This window comes from Erpetoichthys calabaricus, chromosome 3 (genome assembly GCF_900747795.2).
Source record: "Erpetoichthys calabaricus chromosome 3, fErpCal1.3, whole genome shotgun sequence".
Classification (NCBI taxonomy): Eukaryota; Metazoa; Chordata; class Cladistia; order Polypteriformes; family Polypteridae; genus Erpetoichthys; species Erpetoichthys calabaricus.
The window spans coordinates 259,831,090-259,852,755 of record NC_041396.2 but is presented as its reverse complement, the minus strand read 5'-3'; the positions used below and the strand labels follow the sequence as shown (position 1 = coordinate 259,852,755).

At 38.0% G+C, this 21,666-nt stretch overlaps 1 protein-coding gene across 2 annotated transcripts in view; it reads right to left on the bottom strand.

Moving 5' to 3' along the window:
• Positions 1 to 357: 357 nt before the first annotated feature.
• Positions 358 to 21,666, bottom strand: part of pa2g4a (proliferation-associated 2G4, a) — a 30,425-nt gene continuing 9,116 nt past the window's right edge. The window contains exons 5-13 of one of the 2 annotated variants that reach the window (XM_051924084.1): positions 21,566 to 21,658; positions 21,194 to 21,257; positions 20,831 to 20,909; positions 20,671 to 20,749; positions 18,117 to 18,250; positions 14,754 to 14,848; positions 8,819 to 8,946; positions 5,010 to 5,066; positions 358 to 2,052 (exon numbers count right to left, since the gene is read on the bottom strand). In XM_051924084.1, coding sequence (XP_051780044.1) covers positions 1,987 to 2,052; positions 5,010 to 5,066; positions 8,819 to 8,946; positions 14,754 to 14,848; positions 18,117 to 18,250; positions 20,671 to 20,749; positions 20,831 to 20,909; positions 21,194 to 21,257; positions 21,566 to 21,658 — 795 coding nt within the window. In that variant the 3' untranslated portion in view covers positions 358 to 1,986. The remainder of the gene's footprint in view (positions 2,053 to 5,009; positions 5,067 to 8,818; positions 8,947 to 14,753; positions 14,849 to 18,116; positions 18,251 to 20,670; positions 20,750 to 20,830; positions 20,910 to 21,193; positions 21,258 to 21,565; positions 21,659 to 21,666) is intronic. The other variant, XM_028798131.2, reaches the window with a different exon arrangement.

Below are 21,666 nucleotides of genomic sequence, written 5' to 3'. Positions count from 1 at the left end.
AAAAGAAAAACAAGACTGTTACTGGCACAATTCTATCCTGTAAATTATATTTCTTTAGCTCTTACTTTTATCACATTCAGTAGTATCTATGCAACTCAAATTGCATTTTTAAATTAAATTTGAACATGTCTCTGGCTTGAATGCAACATAAAGTTCACTTCTGAGAAGATAAAAATTGGACAATTAGAAGATCAGAATGGATATTAACAATTTAATGTGGTTATAAAAAACAAACAAAATCCAGTATTTATATACAATCTATACCAATCTTCACAAATGATGCTGCAAAGTGCAGGAGTTCAACCCACCAGGTGTTATGACCATAAGTGCTAAAATAAAACAAGATACAATGAGAGGTTATCACTTATTTTTTTATTTATATAATCCCCATGACCCAAAAACGAAATCAGTTGTTCCGTGTCACTCCTAATAAACGCAGTCACAGGCAGGGGCTCAGACCAGATGCCCTCCCCCTCAGAAAAGAAACTAAGTCTCTTTACACGTAAGCCCTTTCAAGGAAGGCCCAGACAACCTATAAGCACCCCATGCCAGCCCAATTTGTCAGAAACTGGATTGCTACAGTGGAAATACAAAGCACTATAACCCATTCCACACCCACAACTTTCTGCACTGTCACACCCTGCATGTTCATGACAGTTTAAGAGGAATCCATTGCATTTGTCAGAAAAGGAAGGGTTAGGTGGAGAGATTTTATTAGAATCCCATGGCACAAAAAAAAAAAAAAAAAAAAAAAAAAAAACACTACAACCCTAGATATAACTTAACCTTCAAATTAAAACAAATATCTCCTCATTTCATTAACTGAATATGATCTATGGGAAATTCAATTCAAGCACAAGCTTTTAATTATACATAATAAATTTTTGGTACTTGTAAGAAGTGACTAATTTTAACTTAAAAATGAATTATAAAATTTCACAAGTGCTAAGAATTGTCCAACAAGCAATTTAACTACTTCAAAGCAAAAGCCAAACCCACAGTGAAACAGTGGACGGCATTCTGTGCTGTCATTTTTACCAACATTTCCCAATCCCAAATAGCCATAAAGTGGTGCACAGAGTACTAAAACTCACAAAACATGCGAGTCCACAATCCCCTTTAAAAATATAAATTCTGTATAGCAAGTTAAGAAAATGTGGTTCAACTGGTTGGCTGATTGGATGTTGGTATATTTTTTAAAAAAAGGCCATGTAGCTCAAAAAGTACGTCTTGGTTCTAAAGATGAAATGCAAAAACCACGTCTGTAATTGCAACTCAAAAGCTAAGGAGTATAACAATTATTGATGGTCAGAAGATTTAAAGATCTAATTAATCTAAATTACTTGGTGAGACATGTTTCTGCATACAGAGGAAAACTGATAAAAGAACAATGTGATCAATGCTCTTCATATAGATATTTTACTATACAAGCTGGGGTTAGTGAGATACTCACTCAAAAGGATAAACTGATCAGGAAGATAAACTGATTTAAACTCTCTTAAAGGATGGACGAACTAGCCATACATCGCATGGTCCCAAATTCATGGCTATGATCTGGTTAAACAAAGGAAGTGTAACTGGTCCCTTACCAGTTTAGGACCAGCTATATTAGTGGATAGTAAGTCAATTATGTTTCTGGGTCTGCAATTAATTAAAAAAAAAAAAAAAAAAAAATACATATATATATAGAAAAGTTGACCAAATTTTGCCAGAGGGCACCACTGTTGGCAACAATTTGACAAGTTATCCTGTGGCAGCAGGGAGTCTGAGAGGCGAGCAAGGACTTGTGCTGGTGAAACTGCACAAATCAGACATACAGCTTTTCCCCTTTTCTTAAAAAAAAGAAAAAAAAGGAAAGGCTAGAAAGAAAGGTGGGAAAAGGCTGCTTTTGTCTGAGGTGTGTTCCTGTTCTCGTTTCAAGTCAGGGTAGGGAGCAGACACTACAGAAAAAGGGTGGCAAGGTGCAGTGTCCAAGAAAGTGACTGCTCAGTCACCAGCCTCATTCTCTTCAACAGCCTCTCCAGTGGTGGCATTTTCTGCATTCTTGGATGCCTACAAAAGAAGAAAATTTAGGAAGAGAGAAAATTATTTATGGCATTAAAGACCACCAAAAAATATTGGTCAATTTATTATTTTCACATTTAGGATACAAAAAATAATTTTGCTAATAATTCGTAGCCTGATTGATTATTCAATCTGAATACTTTAAGGTAATTTGCCTTGCTGCGCTGCATGTTTATTTTAGGAAACACTCAAAGTTTTCCTTGCTGTACACAAATGATCCCATTTTGTAGACTGTGGACCCACTAAACTTAAGGACATTTCTGATTTAAACTTAAGAACTAATGCAAAACCTCAAAATTTCATTACAATCAAATGTGGCCTTTACAAATCTTCTAGGTACCACTTCAAGCTTTTAAGTCAATGAGGCCTAGCAACTAAGTCACTGGGCTGAAAACAGAAGTTTGTCACATGCGTACTTGACAAACTTAACTGGCTTGGACTCCAACAGTTAAATAAAGAACTGTACTATAGCTTTGTATCTGTAAATTACCTTAGCTTTGCTTTTACTATAAAATGTTCCAAGACCTTGTTCAAAAGACTCCAGGTTTCCTTTTTGGCATAATTTCTTGACCTACTCTAATCAAAACTGGCATCTATAATTTATTTATTGTTGTTGTGATCAAAAGATTTCAAAAAGAATGAGTAAAGACCATGTCTCATTTCATAACTTTTCCAGCGATTTTCATTTACAGACTTCATTTTAACAATCTTGGCGAGTCTGTAGTAGTCTTGGCACATCTCCAAGACCACCAGCTGCACAGCGCGACATACCTAGCGACTTAGCCCATCTAGTCCATGATTGACTCTGACAAAACTAAACAGATTTTAATTTGTCTTAAGCAGTAGGGTGGGCTTTATGTGCATGAGAGCTGACAACCAATGAGCTCCCACTTAGAAGTACAATACATATAATGCTGCAATAAGAAATAAGGAATGCAGTGTTTTAGACCTTACAAACAGAACAGAGGCTCGTATGTCTGAAGTCTCATGTTTTATGTACCATGTTAGAATGGAAAAAATGTCAAGATCACCGCTGAATATGCCGTCCCTAGGAAACCTTTAAACAGGAACCAGCTCTGCCCAGCAGTGTCGCTATCAGAAATAGGGGCAACCTGTTGAAACTCTGAAAATAAGAAGTTGTCACACAGTTCTGTAACTTGGCATGCCCAGCAATTTTTAGTTGTGTAAATTGACATTCTTCAATGACAAAATCAACGGCTACAGCAGTCAAATCTGACATCTCCTTTAACTAGAAATCATGTAATATGACAATCAGCGTAACAGATGATAATTCATCAAAACAACACATTTGCTGAAATCAAGACCAAATGGTTGACAGACAGGTGCAATGGAAACCCTGTGAACAGCAATAACCAGCCCTCAAAATCTGTCTGGGTACAAAAGATGTTAAATATACTTGTTGAAAAGGCTATACATTTCTTTGCATGTGCCACACTTTATTTATAGCATCCACGAAGTACTGTATTAAAGTTTAACTGCTGCTGGAAAAATTATAATTTCCATAAAGCTTTCCCTATAGAGAGGTGTTAGTAATGGGTGGCAGTGAAAGGACAAATAAGGCAGAGCATCTCACTTCTCTGTCCCAAGCAAAGTCTCAGTCAATTTCCTGGAAAATTAAGTCTCAGGACATCCCTTTAGTCTATTATCACAGGTCTCTTCCCACTGGGCCATCTCCAGTATGTCTTCTATCAAATCCACCTAAGGGGCATCCTTACAATTTGCCGAGACCACCACAACAGACTATTTTCAATCCATTGAAGCACATAGGTGAGTGCCCACCTTTAACATATTTACCATAACAAGAATGTAGGCAGATTTTATATTTAACAAAAGCAGGGACAAAAGCCATGCAACAGAATCCCTGTAACTCTATACTTTTGTACCTCCATCCGCAAGACAAAATGAAGAAAAATCATAGGTGTTAAACAGCTTTACAAATTATGTTACAACAGGACTGTTAAACACCTACTCTTCCCAAATATCCAAGCAAGGTTTAAGACTTAGTTCATTGTTCAAACACCAGGATGAAGCTTCTAATGCTTCTCCTGGCTCTTGATATCTTCATTCCTACACAGGAGAAATCACTGAAAATGAACAATATGGAAATTCTTTTAAGAAAATGACCCTATTAAAATTCTGCCAAACTACAGATACTGCTGCACCTTTCTAAGCAATGCTAAAAAAGTGGTTTAATCACAATAGACAATACAATTAATATTTAACACCCTTGGTATTTTTGCCAGAATGGCAATAGCTCTTCTCAAACCACCGCAGCCTCAGTAAAAGACAACAGACTCCTTCAGATACTTCCAATAGTGCAGACACCAAGGAAGGCAAGTCTGTCCAGTTTAGAAACTCTTCAAAGTGCTTGTTCCATCACCCAATATATTCCCAATATTAGTCAACACATTTCCACCTTGCCTTGACAAGTTCCACCTACACACATTCTTTAAAAGTTATCTATAAAATTTAACTGTGCTTGAGAATACTCCAAAAATCCTTTGTGATTTACACTATCACAGCTAGTACCAGAACATTCCTGTTTAACCTAAAATATCTCACTTAATCATTTTTAAATACTACTGCTATAGCAGTTTTCACATTCCTCCCCATGTATGTTCACCAACATGTCCTATTACTGACACCAAAAAAGCGATTACTTCCTTTTGGCCACCTCATGAAATAGGAACTCACTGATTTAGGAAAAGCTTATATAAAGGAAAAAGAACTGTCCTCAACTGAAACTTCTACTTAATGTTCCTTGGAAACCTGCACTTTCACTTTGGGTTTAATCAAAGTCAGTGAAAGAGTTATATTTCAGGAAACTATACTCATTTTGTTAATGGTCATAAATGAGGCTATAATAATGAAAATATGTTGGGATCAGGGACTTGCACTGTTAAATATATTAAGTATATACAGACTACCTTCTTTTTCTTCTTCTTCTGTGTTTTTCTACTGGCAGAGCTCTGTAGAAGTGCCTATTTAGAAAAAGAGAAGACAGCGTTAACTATCAGTACAACAGACCAAACACACAGAAAGAATCAATGGCTTTATTTTTCTGAGTAAATATCCTCCTATCTATCCCCACAGACAACCAGTCTTACAGGAAAAATATTTGGTCATTTATCTACATTAATAATTTTTCAGAGCCACACTGACTAGAGTAAAAGAAAATGTGCAGATTAGGCTGAAGTTATTGTTAAATGCTGGTAGTTTTAAATTTGCATTTTCTGTACAATAAGCACTGTGTTATGAGAATATTTTGTGATTTCTTGAAGTTTTTGAGCATCATGCCATCATTTTTTCAACCTTTAAAGATACTTCCCCAAAGAACTGCATGATTTCACTCAGATACTGTTTATTATTCCCATTAATATTTTTAGGCAAGCTGGCTATGTGGAAAAGTGAGTGAACAGCAAAATAAATCAAACCAATGAAGCAACTGATAGACATCTATGTTGGATAATCTTTAAGGCAGCAAAGATCTTAATTTATGGAAATTAACTTCACAATACTGGACTTCTGCTCACTTAGCAGCACATGAACACAAAGTGACCCGTGTAGAAATTTTTGTGAACTGAACACCAGCTCTAATAAGTGTGAAATGGCAGTGCCAGGTAATCAGAGAATTCATTACCAGTTCTGGGGACAGCACAAAGAAACAAACAATAGGGAATAAGAATCTGCAGCTTGTAAGCTACTGTAAGAAACAGTCAAGACGATTACTGAACCAGATAAGTACATGTTTAAAATTTATGGATGCCACCACCAAAACTACTGCCTACAGGAACACCAGAAGTATACAATTAGATTAGATAACAAATTTAAAGTTGCTCTACACCCTATGCGAAGTATCTAAAGCATTGGATCCATGTCAGAAATCTCTAACATCTGACCTATTAACAAAGAAACAGATATGTTGTGATATTTGAGAGGCAAGGATTCCTGAAGCTACACCATACTTAAAGTAAGCTTAAAATCCTGGTGACTTTTGCTTCCACACCTGTATCACACTGGGTTTGGTTCTTGCAGGTAACCTGAAAAGCAAACTGCCCATAGGTCATAACATGAACTTCAGCAACACATGCAGGACTAGCTGAAGTTAGCTAAGGTAAAACTAAGATTTCTTATGTTAGGATGAAACTTTAAAGATGATGTATTTGATTTATGGCAGAAGAGTAATTTTGCCATAATTATCGCTCTTTAAAAGATGTTTTTTATAGGTAGATGAAAATTGGACATATTATAACCAAACCCTGGACCACGGCAAACAGCAATGCCAGCCTGCACTAATGGTAGGACAACATAGGCAGATAAACACAGTAAGGCCACACCACTTAGAAGGTAAAACAATAAAACAGAACTACTCTATAAATCTAACAACATTTTGCAGTGTGGTTTTCTAACAGCTTGCTCATTTGATAGGACATTGGTGGCAGCACTCTCACACATATGAAAGGTTACTGACCAATACATACTTAAGAGATAAACATAACTGCCTTAACTGTCAACTAATTAACCTTTTATTTTCTCATTTTGGACACAAAATACTGGCGCAGTGTTTGATACCCATTTAACCTACTCTAGCCACTATGTAGCATTTATTAATCCATATTACTAATCGAGAATGGTAAACCGGAAGGCACGGACGCAGGTACACGGCGATGGACCCAGGAGACATAGTGCGCAGGCGCCTACAGCGCGCGTCTCATAAACCGCAAGCGAAGTCTGATCCACCGCGAACGAAGGAGTCACGGCTCAAAAACGAAAGAGCTCAACTAACGTAAATAAGACATGAAGCAACAACGCGCCCATAGCTAACGACTCAGCCACACAGAAAAGAGGATTCTGCACTGCACCTCAGAGTCAAACGGAAGACATTACGGAGTCCGCAAAGGTCCACAAAGATAGTACGGAAGGCGCGAGAAAGTAAGAAAGGCGCAGGCGCCTACAACGCGCTTCTGAACTAAACGTCCACACTACACAGCATGGTCCGAGTAATGAGAATAAACGAACTCTCCGTATTAAACGTACGGCATCCTCACACGTCCAAACCATATAGCATATATGAATCACATTACAGTGATGCATTATTAACAGTACAACCACAGAAAACGCTCTGTATTAACAGTAAGTGCAATTATCCATATTACTAACGGCAGACAACGGATAACTAATGGGAGTCACGGTCACGGCTCCAAAACGATCCAGCTCAACTAACGGAGCTACAAAAACGAGCCCGCATGGGTAAAAAAAATAAACGTAGGCGCCTACAACGCACGTCTGAAACCGCGGAAGCAAAACTGTCTCGGCTCCAAAACCATACAGAAACGAGCCCGCCTGAATACAATTAATGAACGCAGGCACCTACAACGCGCCTCTCACACAGCAGAGGCAATAGATAAACGGCAAAGAAAGGAACGACAAACAGCCGCTAAACAATTCCGCCAATTAGCTGACAACGCATTCTGTAATGAGTCCACTATTAATGAACATTCATTAGGATTAATGAATATCATTTGCTGTCATTGTCACTCACTTAACTTCCCTGAAGAAACAACTGGCAAAACAACTAATGAGTTTACACGTTGTTGTCAAAAGGGTCAGGTTAGACTGCCTCCTTTAGATGAATATCCTGAATATCTACGAAAGCTTCTAACTAACAATGTACCCGAAAGTAAAAACTTTATGGACTGCATTAGATCCTACAATAGTTAATTTGCTTTTGCATCTACCGGGGTAATTATCAGGCCACCACCTGGCAATGGCCCATACTGCTTTCGCGTATGTGGACAGATATTACATCGGATTGGAACAGTGCACTCTGGGCCAAATCACGAACGCAAATATGCACAGATCTACGTGTTAGATCCAGATGACGCAATCTATCAACGAATGAACCTTCCTGAAAACAAGCAATGCACAGAGCTGAAAATGACAAATGTCACTGAAGTCATAGAGTTCGGCGTTCATCTGACATTAAAGTTAAAGTTATAGATACTCCATACCAAGGAAAACTCATTCAAGGACAACACACCATCGTTACTACAAATGTTGTGTATAAAGAAATATTGCAATAAATCTTTCTAATGTGCCATGCTATGGGTTCTTTACTTCCTTTGTTTGTCATCTACACCTTTACACTCCAATACATCTCATACATACATCAATGTATTTCGGGTTACCCAACACCAGGGGTTGGCGAGCGAAGCGAGCAGGGGGCGGAGCCCCCTAGTTTTATACTAAAGATCAACCAATTTTAATCACATCTGCTGATTTCATGATATACACCCCCATTTCTAACTGTCATGTAACCTATCTGCCCTAACCCAATCTATATATATCTATCTATATATATCTGATAAGCTAACTTTCTTTTACTATATTATTCCAATAAGACCAGACTATTCACCTATGAGAGATGCTTCAGAAGGGGATGCAACATGGTTCAAAGAAAAAAAGCGACGATTTCTGTGATATCGACCGACATAACCCTAAGTAAACTTCAGTGCTGTGCTTTATTCCTTTCAACACTTTGGAAATGAGCTTCCAGTCATAAACCAGCTCTACATCACGCAAGTCTGTACCGGAGACCCCTGTGAAGAATCAGCGCTGCACATCGGCCAAGAAACTGTGAAGGATAGTTTCAATTACAGCTATGTATGATGATAAACACTGAGTTTGTGCAATTGCAATGTAAAAGAACAATGAAAGTCATTCTATTACATACCTTAAGATCAGAGTCTTGGACTTCATGTTCCGATTTATACAGATCAGATTCAAAAGGTCCACTGGTGATGCGCATGGGCCCATTGGGCATTAGGAGGACTGTGAACTTGAACTGGGCTACAAACTCTCCTAGATTTAAAAAAGTAAATAAATAAATAAAGCAGCCTGAAAACAATGCATTCTCAATTACAAAGTAAACTTTCTTTAATGGAAAAACTATCATTGAATGGAATTACATGCTTTCTATAAAAGATGTCTGAATTTGACTTAAGCACCACTTAGGTTATCACCTTTACTATTTACAGTGATGCTATATGTTTGGAAACACCTTGCCTAAAAACTTTCAAGCTAAAAATTCCCCAAGTTCACATATATGTTGACAGACGACACATGTGTAAGTCAATCAGAGTATCTACTTAATTTCCATAAGAGTTTTTTTTTCCAAATTAATGATTAATCACGATGTCATAAATTTTATAGACTAAGTAATATTTAAACAGAATGGATTATTCCAGGAATTGATGCAATTCACTTTAGTAGCTTCCGAGTTATCATAATTAAATAGTAATTGGGACACCTGTGGCTGTATACAAGGGCCTACATGTAGTGCCAGTTTCTTTTTGTGGTTAAGACAAATGGGAAATCAAAAGAATGGAGTCAACACCTTAGGTTAAAAAAAAAAAAAAAAAAAAAAATGTTCTTCACATGTTCGGTTTCTCCTTAAGAGTCATCTCTAAAAGTATCAAAAAGGTACCACAAGCAACTGTACAATCAATTGTAGGAATAAATTAAAACACTTGGAACCATAAAGATTTTACATCATTTAGAAAGGAGGCACAAAATGACTCCCTTGGATAAACAAAGTTTGTTTGAAAAGGATCAATAGTATTTCATGACAAAAATTAAGGACATAGGTGATGAAGTACTAGGAACATAATTGCCATCGTCCACCATTAAGAGAGCACTTCATTGCCATCATCTAATAGTTTGTCGATCGAGGAAGAAAAACCATAAAAAGTTACATACAGTTTACTTATGCACACCAGGGCAAAGGAAGTTTAACTTTTAGGCCACAATGATCAGCGATATGAATGGAGAAGATTTACATCAAAATAGCACCATCCCAACAACTTCTTTCGGCTGCTCCCGTTAAGGGTTGCCACAGTGGATCATCTTCTTCCATATCTTTCTGTCCTCTGCATCTTGCTCTATTACTCCCATCACCTGCATGTCCTCTCTCACCACATCCATAAACCTTCACTTAGGCCTTCCTCTTTTCCTCTTCCCTGGCAGCTCTGTCCTTAGCATCCTTCTCCCAATATACCCAGCATCTCTCCTCTGCATATGTCCAAACCAACGCAATCTTGCCTCTCTGACTTTGTCTCCCAACCGTCCAACTTGAGCTGACCCTCTAATGTACTCATTTCTAATCCTATCCATCCTCGTCACACCCAGTGCAAATCTTGGCATCTTTAACTCTGCTACCTCCAGCTGTCTCCTGCTTTCTGGTCAGTGCCACCATCTCCAACCCATATAACATAGCTGGTCTCACTATCGTCCTGTAGACCTTCCCTTTCACTCTTGCTGATACCCGTCTGTCACAAATTACTCCTGACACTCTTCTCCACCCATTCCACCCTGCCTGCACTCTCTTTTTCTTCCACAATCCCCATTACTCTCTACTGTTGATCCCAAGTATTTAAACTCATCCACCTTCGCCAACTCTACTCCCTGCATCCTCACCATTCCACTGACCTCCCTCTCATTTACACACATGTATTCTGTCTTGTTCCTACCGACTTTCATTCTTCTCCTCTCTAGAGCACATCTCCACCTCTCCAGGGTCTCCTCAACCTGCTCCCTACTATTGCTACAGATCACAATGTCATCAGCAAACATCAGTCCACAGGGACTCCTGTCTAATCTCGTCTATCAACCTGTCCATCACCATTGCAAATAAGAAAGGGCTGAGCTGATTGATCCCTGATGTAATCCCACCTCCAACTCGAATGCATCTGTCACTCCTACCTCAGCCCTCACCACTGTCACACTTCCCACGTACATATCCTGTACAACTCTTACGTACTTCTCTGCCACTCCCGACTTCCTCATACAATACCACAGCTCCTCTTGAGGCACCCTGTCATATGCTTTCTCCCGGTCCACAAAGACGCAATGCAACTCCTTCTTGCCTTCTCTGAACTTCTCCATCAACATCCTCAGAGCAAACATTTCATCTGTGGTGCTCTTTCTTGGCATGAAACCATGCTGCTGCTCACTAATCATCACCTCACTTCTTAACCTAGCTTCCACTACTCTTTCCCATAACTTCATGTTGTGGCTCATCAATTTTATTCCCCTGTAGTTACTGCAGTCCTGCACATGCCCCTTATTCTTAAATATCGGCACCAATACACCACTTCTCCACTCCTCAGGCATCCTCTCACTTTCCAAGATTCCATTAAACAATCTGGTTAAAAACTCCACTGCCATCTCTCCTAAACACCTCCATGCTTCCATAGGTATGTCATCTGGACCAACGGACTTTCCATTTTTCATCCTCTTCATAGCTGTCCTTACTTCCTCCTTGCTAATCTGTTGCACTTCCTGATTCACTATCTGCACATCATCCAACCTCTTCTCTCTCTCATTCTCTTCATTCATCAGCCTTTCAAAGTATTCTTTCCATCTACTCAACACACTCTCCTCACTTGTGAGTACATTTCCTTTAGCACCCTAACCTTCTGCACATCTTTCCCAGCTCGGTCCCTCTGTCTAGCCAATCAGTACAGGTCCTTTTCTCCATGTTTAGTGTCCAACCTCTCAAACAACTCATCATACACCTTTTCTTTACCCTTCACCACCTCTCTCTTCACCTTGCGCCTTATCTCCTTGTACTCTTGTGTACTTTTTGCATCTCTCTGACTATCCTACTTCTTTGCCATTCTCTTCCTCTGTATACTCTCCTGTATTTCCTCATTCCACCATCAGGTTTCCTTTTCCTCCTCCCTCTTTCCAGATGTCACGCCAAGCACCCTTCTTGCTGTCACCCATACTACATCTGCTGTAGTTTCCCAGCTGTCTGGTAACTCTTCACTGCCACCCAGTGCCTGTCTCACCTCCTCCCTAAACTCAACCTTGCAGTCTTCCTTTTTCAACTTCCACCATTTGATCCTTGGCTCTGCCCTCACTCTCTTCCTCTTCTTGATCTCCAACGTCATCCTACAGACCACCATCCTATGCTGCTTAACTACAATTTCCCCTGCCACCACTTTGCAGTCTTCAATCTCCTTCAGATCAACTCTTCTGCACAGGATGTAATCTACCTATGTGCATCTTCCTCCACTCTTGTACGTAACCCTATGTTCCTCCCTCTTCTTAAAATACATATTCATCACAGCCATGTCCATCCTTTCTTGCAAAATCCACTATCCTCTGACCTTCTTCATTCCTCTCTTTGACACCATACCTATCCATCACCTCCTCATCTCCTCTGTTCCCTTCACCAACATGCCCATTGAAATCCGCTCCAATCACCACTTTCTGTCCCTTGGGTACACTGTTCATCACTTCATCCAACTCACCCCAAAAATCTTCTCTCTCACTCATTGCACACCCAACTTGCGGTGCATATGCACTAACATTCATCATCACACCTCCAATTTCCAGCTTCATAATCATTACTCTGACACTCTTTTCACCTCCAAAACTCTCTTAACATACTGTTCCTTCAGAATAACTCCTACCCCATTTCACCTCCCATCCACACCATGAAAGAACAATTTGAATCCACCTCCGATTCACCCGGCCTTAGTCCCCTTCCATTTAGTCTCTTCCACTCACAATATATCAACCTTCCTTCTCTCCATCATATCTGCTAACTCTCTCCCCTTACCAGTCATACTGCCAAAATTCAAAGTTCCTACCCTCAGTTCCACTTGCTTTACTTTCCTCCTCTCCTCCTGTCTCCGGACACGTCTCCCCCCTCTTCTTCTCCTTCGGCCAACAGTAGCCCAATTTCCGTCAGCACCCTGTTGACTAACAGTACTAGTGGTGGTCATTGTTAACCCGGGGCTCGATCGGTTCAATATGGAAATTTGTATTGTTGTCCGCATATTGATTTGGCAAAGTTTTACACCAGATGCCCTTCCTGACATAACCCTCCCCAAGCAAAAACATTTGTATTTAAGCGTTTACTGTCAAAGTGATATCAGCTTTCTGCTAAAAGACTGCAATTTAACTAAAAAAAGTAAGCACAGACGTTTACTGGTAGTTGCTTTTGAATTCTATTTTATGTCAGTAAATGTGCTACAAAGGCAGTTATTCCTAGCAAGATAAATAAAGCCTGCAGACACAGGTTTGCCAGAACTGTTGTATATAAAAGGCAACCACTGTAATTACATTTGCTTGCCATTATATTTCCGAAGCAAAAAAAAAAAAAAAAAAAACTGGTCTGGAAAACATTTTACTTTCCTTCCACAAAAATTCTATTTCCTACACAAACCACAAGGGCTGTTTAAATCTAAGCTCAGGACATCTGTCAAGAAGCAAGAAAATTAAGTGAAAAACGACCAAAAAAGGGTATATTTGAAATACAAATGTAATGTGATGTAAAGGTGATTTATGTTGCAAATAAAATAAAGCCTGTCTTTACTTTAGGACATTTAGAAATGCACTGCGAATAGATCAGACTTTGCTGTAAAGAAAACATGCCATTTACTTCATGTGGCTATTTCTGAATTATGCTACATGCATCATAGACCTCAACAGTCTACTTTGGAAGCATAGGCTGCATTCTACACAGGTAAGCCCAAGTCATTCTCTGTATATGTGACAATTTCATATGTGTGCAATGGTCTTATATTGTTACATATCCAACATAACAAGGTTTGCAATGACTATGCTATAGAAACATGTAAAGAGTACTATATTTTAAGGCAAAACGGTGGCTCTGAGGCTAAGGATCTCTGCAGATATGTGGAAGGTTGCCGGACCGTTACTGCCAGAAAGGATCCTATTCCACTGAGCCCTTGAGCAAGGTCCTTAACCTGACAATTGCTCTGGAGGTGCTGTACAATGGCTGACTATGCAGTCTGACCGCTAAAGGTCATGCGAAAAAACAATTACCCCAAGGAGATCAATATAGTATATCATTTAATAAAAAGAAAAAAACATATCTGTATACAACAAGGTCTGCAATGAGTATGCTACAGAAACATGTAAATAGTACTGTTTTTTTACACAATTTTAGTAATTTTTTGGCTTTAATCTAAAGAAAGTTCCAAATCTTCATTGAATGTAGATATTCCTGGCTGCTTCCTACAACCTGGGTGATAGCATTAAGTCAAAGCAGAGAACATTATTTAATGATCATTTTCCTTTTTATTTTTCTACCACAGCATGCAGCTGAACTCATATTCTTAAACACAGATAATCATTTAGTGAATTGTTAGTACATAAGGTATGACCAGAGGGGTTTGTTCACAACATCATTTGAAGTTTCTCATTCTAACCCCCCCACAGTTAATCAAAGAGTATAATTGTGCATCACTGAAGTACAATGTCAAACACAAAATCAAAGTTATCCCTTGACTAAAAATTAGATAACTACATTTGATTGCTAAATAAAAAAGACTACCTAATTCAGAAAGTTCTACTTCCTTCTGTCTCCTAAACTTCAATTTGCAATTAATTGTAGTCAAGAGTCTACACAATGTAGTCTACTAGTGCAATAAGGAAATTTATGCCAATTTTGAAATAATACTTTATAAAAGCATAGCACTCTGCTTAGCCACAAATGCCTTAATTGAAAGGGCATTTGGAAAATATAGTAGAAAGACTAACATTTGGCATAGTTGTCTGCTATTTAACATTAATGTAATGATAAAACAGAAAATATAGATGAACAACAGTGAAGAAATAATATAATTACTTACCTTCCTTCTCATACAGCACATTGAATGGCTGCAGCAGTTCATGTTTGGCACACTCTACCACTCCCATTCGAGCCTTCTTCTCATCTTCAAAAGCCCTGAGTCAAAAAAGTTATAGAAAGCTTAAAAGCTACAGCTTCACGGTTTAATCTAGTTTTTGCCACACATACATATTTAAGAAAAAAAAAAAAAAAAAGTTTATTGTTAACGATAAGGTAATGAACAAGTTAGAGAGAAAAAATCCTTGGGGCTATTAACACTTTCTGACGTAAGCAAAAAAAAAAGAAATCTGCCTTGAGTACCTTGGTATTTCTAACTGTAAAATACTTATATTTTCACACTATCAAGATTCCTACGTTCTCAGAGTATAAATTGAGGTTTCCAGTTATGTCAGTTACTCACAGTACATTATAAAAAACACTTTGCAAACAGACAACACAAATGGAATGAGTTATTACATTTTCATTATCAAAATAAGGAGAATACACATAATGAGATCATAGCATCTTATTTATACAGCAAGTGCATGACAATTTTTGTAGCAGTTTTAAGCCTTTGGTTTTGTTTATTTATTCCGAGAGCATGTTAAAGCCTTTGTCTGTTAGTAAAAGATAGATAACACTATCATTAAGTGCTTTACGTCCTTGAACTCAGTACAAATTCAGTTTTAGATTTATAGCAGGCACTATGTAAAATAACATTTAGTTGTATTGACACTACAATAAAATAGGGGAATGTAATATAATAGGGAAAATAGTGTGCAAAGAGACAAAGGTAAAATGGAAATGCATCTTCATAGTTTCATTATAAAAACAACACAGAATTATTCAAAAGTTAAAAACATTTGTAAACTAAACACTTTTAAACTGAAAAAAGTTACTGCAAGTCTGTGGTGCCTTTATTTATCGGTACCTGTATATGCCTACCTCCTGTGGCTTTACCTCTTACTGCTAAAGATCAAAAAACAAGAGCTTTACAGAACATATTATATACATGTTTAACATCATTCTGCATCACAAAACACGCACATTCCCTTTGCCCAAGAGCACAACAAAGGATGATATATATATATATATATATATATATATATATATATATATAAATAAAAAAAATCATCAATTCTTTGTGCACAGGAATAAAATGAAATATATATAAGAGGCAAAAATTAAGCAATTAAATAAGTAATAATAGATAACTAACATGGTCAGGGATCATGGTCAGGTCACACTACAAGATATTTCTAGTGGATTTTAGTTGCTGACTTCATTTACAGGGGCACTCCTGTGAAGTGACAACTCTTGTTGTGCAGACAGACATACGCAGTGACCAAGTCCAATTACTTTGTAACTCGCCTTGACAAAGACAAACAGGATTGATTTTGTCTTAAGTTGTAGGGGCAAAATTTTGTGCATGTGAGTGAGAACAACTGACAAGTATAGTGCCTATAAAGGGGGTGCAAACAATTAGGAAAATGGGTGTTTTGGAACTAATGAAAAAAGGAGAGACTCGTCTGTCTGACATGAAGCGTTTTATGTACCACGACTGAATTGGACGGTCAAAACTGCAGCTTTGTCAGGCAGCATGTTATTGGCTCTCAGAAAAAAAGGGTGAGCTTGGGATATTTTGGAAATCTGAAACTGTGCTGGGAAGTTGTCAGGCATCCATCTCAATTGACACACCCTTAAATTCTAGTTACATAATCTGACATCATCAGGTAATGAGATCAGCAACTGAAGTTGCCAAGTTTGACATCCCCTTTGATTCTAAGTTGTGTAACGTGATATCAACTAAGCAGTCCAGGAAATGACATTGCCAAAGAAGACTGTTTCTGCTCTGTTACCCTATAAAAGCATTTCCAGATCTGCTAGCTACTGTTACATACGTATTCTTCCTGCAATTCTGCACCGCAGTAAATGGAATTCGAAAACAAATTGCTACAAATAAATAATATAGGTAAAGCACAGCACTGACACAGGAACACTAGGCTTATTAACTTAGCATCCTTAGGCCCGTTTACAAATGTTTTAATTGCACCAGAGGGGCAGAAAAAGCACAATACTCCACTCCATCTTCAGGTTTGGTTGAAAAAAGAAAAAAAAAAAAAAAAAGCAAAACACAAAAAAAACATCAGTAAGGTGGCAACAGCCTTTTGAATGGCTGATAATGGCATTAAACATACAACAGTTTCCTCAGGAAGCCAAACACATAGCAACAATGTGCAACCATTTGAGGGGCACAATGTCATATATTAAACTCCTTTGGATTTTCGAAAGTCTTTAAAAATCTACCCAACCTTGGACAGATTAACACTGTGCAATTCAGTGCCAAAATGTGACACTGGTCTGTGACATGGTACACATACAGTTGTTGCACATGTTTGGAAAGTGCAGACTTTCGATTTTCATGTTAAAACTGAAGCATCTATAATAAATAAAGCTAGAATAACCATGTGCATCTGTAAAGTGATCCACTGCTAGGGAATATGCTTCATGACAGGCTTCTCTGGCATGATACAGCACATAAAGACAATCATAAAGTGCCTTGAAATAATCTTAATATGGGTGTGTCAAACAAGGCAGCAGCATCAATGCCGACATGCTTGTTCAGACAGAATTAAACCTATAGCATGTATAAAGCAATGGCAATCTAGTCCGGCAGCTGATATTAAGTTTGTGTTTTGTTTTTATCCCAGTTGTACATGTTCAGTGAAAGCAAAGGTCTCGCCCAGCTCTGTTTATTGTAAAACAAGTGCATGTCCTTGAATTCTCATTTTTATGCATGAAAGTGTATATTTCCTTTTTCAAATTTCAGGTCATATTTTTAGATCATATCACTATAATTAGGGTAAGAATGAGGGCTGCAAAGATCACTGCCGATTTGACTCACTCAGGGTATCACCTGTTCTAAAGACTCCTCTCCGGCAAACGTCTTCATGCAGTGAAAGTAAAAACAGCCTGTCACCCAAACAGTCCCCCCCCCCCCCCCCCCCCCCCCCAAGTGCAGTTATTGTTACTAATCAGGTCTAAGCTTCTACTCAGTATCTATGTATACCCACACACTAAACTGCCTGGATATTTTAATCCTACTCTCCCTATTTTGTTTGTATTGCCCTTGTATGCGGCATTATATTTTATTATTTTATATTTTAACTTCTTATATTTATCTTTTGTATTCTGTGTTGTCCTTGTATGTTGAACCAATACTATCAAGACAAACTCCTAGTACACATTAGTGCACCTGGTCAATTAAGTGAATTCTGACTCTGATTAAAGTTAACAGTGTTGAGTAAAACTACAACTGAAATTAAAATGTACTTTACAGTTCAATGAACCACAATGTACAATATAATCCTGAGATAATGCTTACCTGAGCGTGAAAGGCATGGTGGCAAAACGCCGCTCAACCTCACTGAAAAAGGCACGAGATGTTTTCATTTTCAGACCATACTGCTTTGCGGGGTCTCTCTTGTAGATTGTGGTTCTCTGGCCTGCATCTTTGGCCTGGAAAAAAAAAAATCAATAAATTAACTGCAATATAAATATATTCCTCTAATTTTTTCAAAATAAAATAAAAATCAAGTTTTGAAAAGCCTGCAAAACACCACTCTCTACTGTGGTGCCTGGTAATTTATTCATTTGTCTAATGTTCACCGTGTGAAAAACATTTTCAAAAGCTTGTGTGAAATCTACCCTGAAAGTGTCAATCTCTGTCCCAGTGTTCTTGACAAACTTTAAATTATGTAACAACTGGGATCCACTGTACCAATTTTTTAAAAATTTAAAAACTTCATTTGTGCCACTTCTTAATCTCTGTTTGCTTAAACTAAAAAGGTTCAACTCTTTCAGTCCTTCCTAACAGCGGATACCGATCAGTGTTGAAATTGGTCTAGTCATTCTGCTCTGGTGTTCCTGCAGTAGTGATAATCTTTTTTGCTATATGAAGACCAAACCTGCCCACAAAATTCTACAATATGCCCCACTAGTGTGTATTATAGCTTAAGTACAATTTCCTTTAGGGCAGCACGGTGGCGCAGTGGGTAGCGCTGCTGCCTTGCAGTTAGGAGACCTGGGTTCACTTCCCGGGTCCTCCCTGCGTAGAGTTTGCATGTTCTCCCCATGTCTGCGTGAGGTTTCCTCCCACAGTCCAAAGACATGCAGGTTAGGTGGACTGGCGATTCTAAATTGGCCCTAGTGTGTGCTTGGTGTGTGTGTGCGTGTCCTGTGGTGGGTTGGCACCCTGCCCGGGATTGGTTCCTGCCTTGTGCCCTGTGTTGGCTGGGATTGGCTCCAGCAGACCCCCGTGACCCTGTGTTCGGATTCAGCAGGTTGGAAAATGGATGGATGGACAATTTCCTTTAACTTATACTCTGCACATTCTTCTACATCAGCGGTTTTTAAACTGTGGGGTGCAAATGTTGCCATATGTGGCGTAATTTCGCTATTTGTAGGAAAATTTTAAACTTATACACCGCTACCAGCAGCAAAAAATAAAAGAATACATTTTATTAGGGTTTCAAAAAAACATTAGGGGGGGCGAGATTAAAACTTATGAAAACTCGGGTCGCAAATACTTAAAGGTTGAGAAACGCTGTTCTACATAATATGTTATTACTGTTCATAATGGCTTCTGTAAACAGTCTGGATTTAGATAATGAGGAGTGCAACATGATTCCTAGGTCATTCCCATAAGATGAAATGATGAAAACAGATGTGGAGAGAAATAGAGGGAGAAGTATTTGCTGTTCATATATTGACTGCTATGCAGTGCACGTGTTTAAAAGTGAAATGTTTGTAAGTTACTACTGTATCATGGTAATATATAGAAGAAAAAGGGGTGTAGTTTCAGAACACTATTCCCATTAACTGTTTGACATAGTTTAGCTTTTAAAATAATGAATACTGTCAGGGAAGTCTATTCTAATAAGACATCCCTTTAATAATTTTTTTCTATTTCACAGTACTCTATAAAGGTCATGTTTACTCTGTTTTTAGAAATCACATTATAACTTGTCATTAAGCAATACAACAGCCATGACACCTGAAATCCAAAAAATGTGTTGCAAAAAATTTCTTTATGTTGTGCCTTTCCTCTTGAAACAATACATTTTAGGTAGAACATTATAGCAATATTCACACTGCAATTATTAATAATTTTACATTCAGCTAATGACCAAAGACATGACATAACCTACATTAAAGCTTCTATTTTTTCTGTTCAACAGTTGCCAGATCAAGTCAAGATATTGTTTTCTTGTATTTAACAGCATATACTGATTTTTTTTTTGTCTTGATTAAACTTGGAGGGCTGAAATTTAACAAACATTTTGGTAGACGTAAAGACCAGTGGGATGAAAAATGTATTAGTCCTATTTATAAATATGTATTAGTCTTTTCTATAAAACACTTTACACCAGTATCAAGACAGGGCTTGAATTTTAGTGCAGGATTGCCACACTAAGTAATTTCCACAAATTCAAATTTTTGGACCACTTGAGCAGTATGAAAATCAGCTGTAGAAGGTTGACATCTCTCTAACTCTGACAAAAAAGGACAATCCAGCAGAAAAATTTGACTTTATAGAAAGCCTTTCTCTCTATGCCACAATTCTGTTTTACACTCTCTTATGGTCTTCCAGAAATAAAATCCAAGCTTCTCAGGCATGATTCATATGGCAGGATATTTCAACTTTAAATGTTGCACTGGTACCTACAATTATGACCAGACAGAGGTCTAATTATAAATGCAAGTAATTAAAATTTATAATGTGATTGCTGGGGGACTATTCCCATTGATTTCAATGGTGCACTCAATTAGAAACGTGTATATAAATTTTGATTTTACAGCATATATTCCCACAACACTTTCGGTTATCTTTTCAACTCACTAAGCAGCAGAAGACTGCAAACACAAACAACAATTACCTTTCCCTCTCCTGTGCTGACCAGGACATCCACAGCATAAACTTCATGGACTTCAAACTCTGCCTTCTCGTGGTCCTTCCTGTGTGAAGTAAGCATGGACAATTACATTTTCAATAAGAAACTGGTATTTCAGGACTCTGTCACCTTTTGAGTCACTCACCTTTGCTGGTCTGTTGGGTTCTGAATAATGGTCTTCTCACCATCAATAACATGTTGTTTCAGCTGATGTGACAGCATACCTGGACAAGAGTTCAAACGTCAATTAACAAGTGTGGTATTAAAAGAAAAGAGAGAACATCAGATCATGCACAAATAAGCTGAATGATGCAATATGAACCAAAGTAAGAAGCTGTCTAGTCATATCAATACTGCAAAATAATGAAGTGGGGGAAGATTATCTTTACAATTCAGTATCCCATTTTTAGGACATACCGATGACCAAAATGTAATTTTAAAACATAATTCTCAAAATTTACATTTTCCAAACTCAATCCTAATGAGAAACGGCAAGATACAAATTTACCTTCAACTGGTGTACACTTAAAGGACTGGGCAATCTTATTCCATGCCTCTGTTACTTGGGAATTCTATATGAAAAGAGGATAAACAGAAGCATGTTATCGAAGGACTAACTCCATGTGACTAACAGCACAAGCAAGGGAACATTCATCTACTCTAACAGCAACACTGCCTTAGAACTTTAAGGAACTCTTGTATTTTCACACCACAATGTTGTCACTTTGTAGAGTGCATTTGTTTTAACTATAAACATTATTCTTCAGATGTTATTAAAAGGCACAAAAATATTTTCATATTGGGATCTCAATCCATGATGATTGCCAACTGCAATACAGTGGGGGATAAAAAATAAACTCTATTCAGAAACAAACCTCACCTGGTTCCCTGGTTTGACTAATCGCAAAGCTGCCTCGCCACAAAGATGTGCTGCTCTGATGACATCAGCCTTACGACCCGTCACAGGGTTTTCCTGAGAAC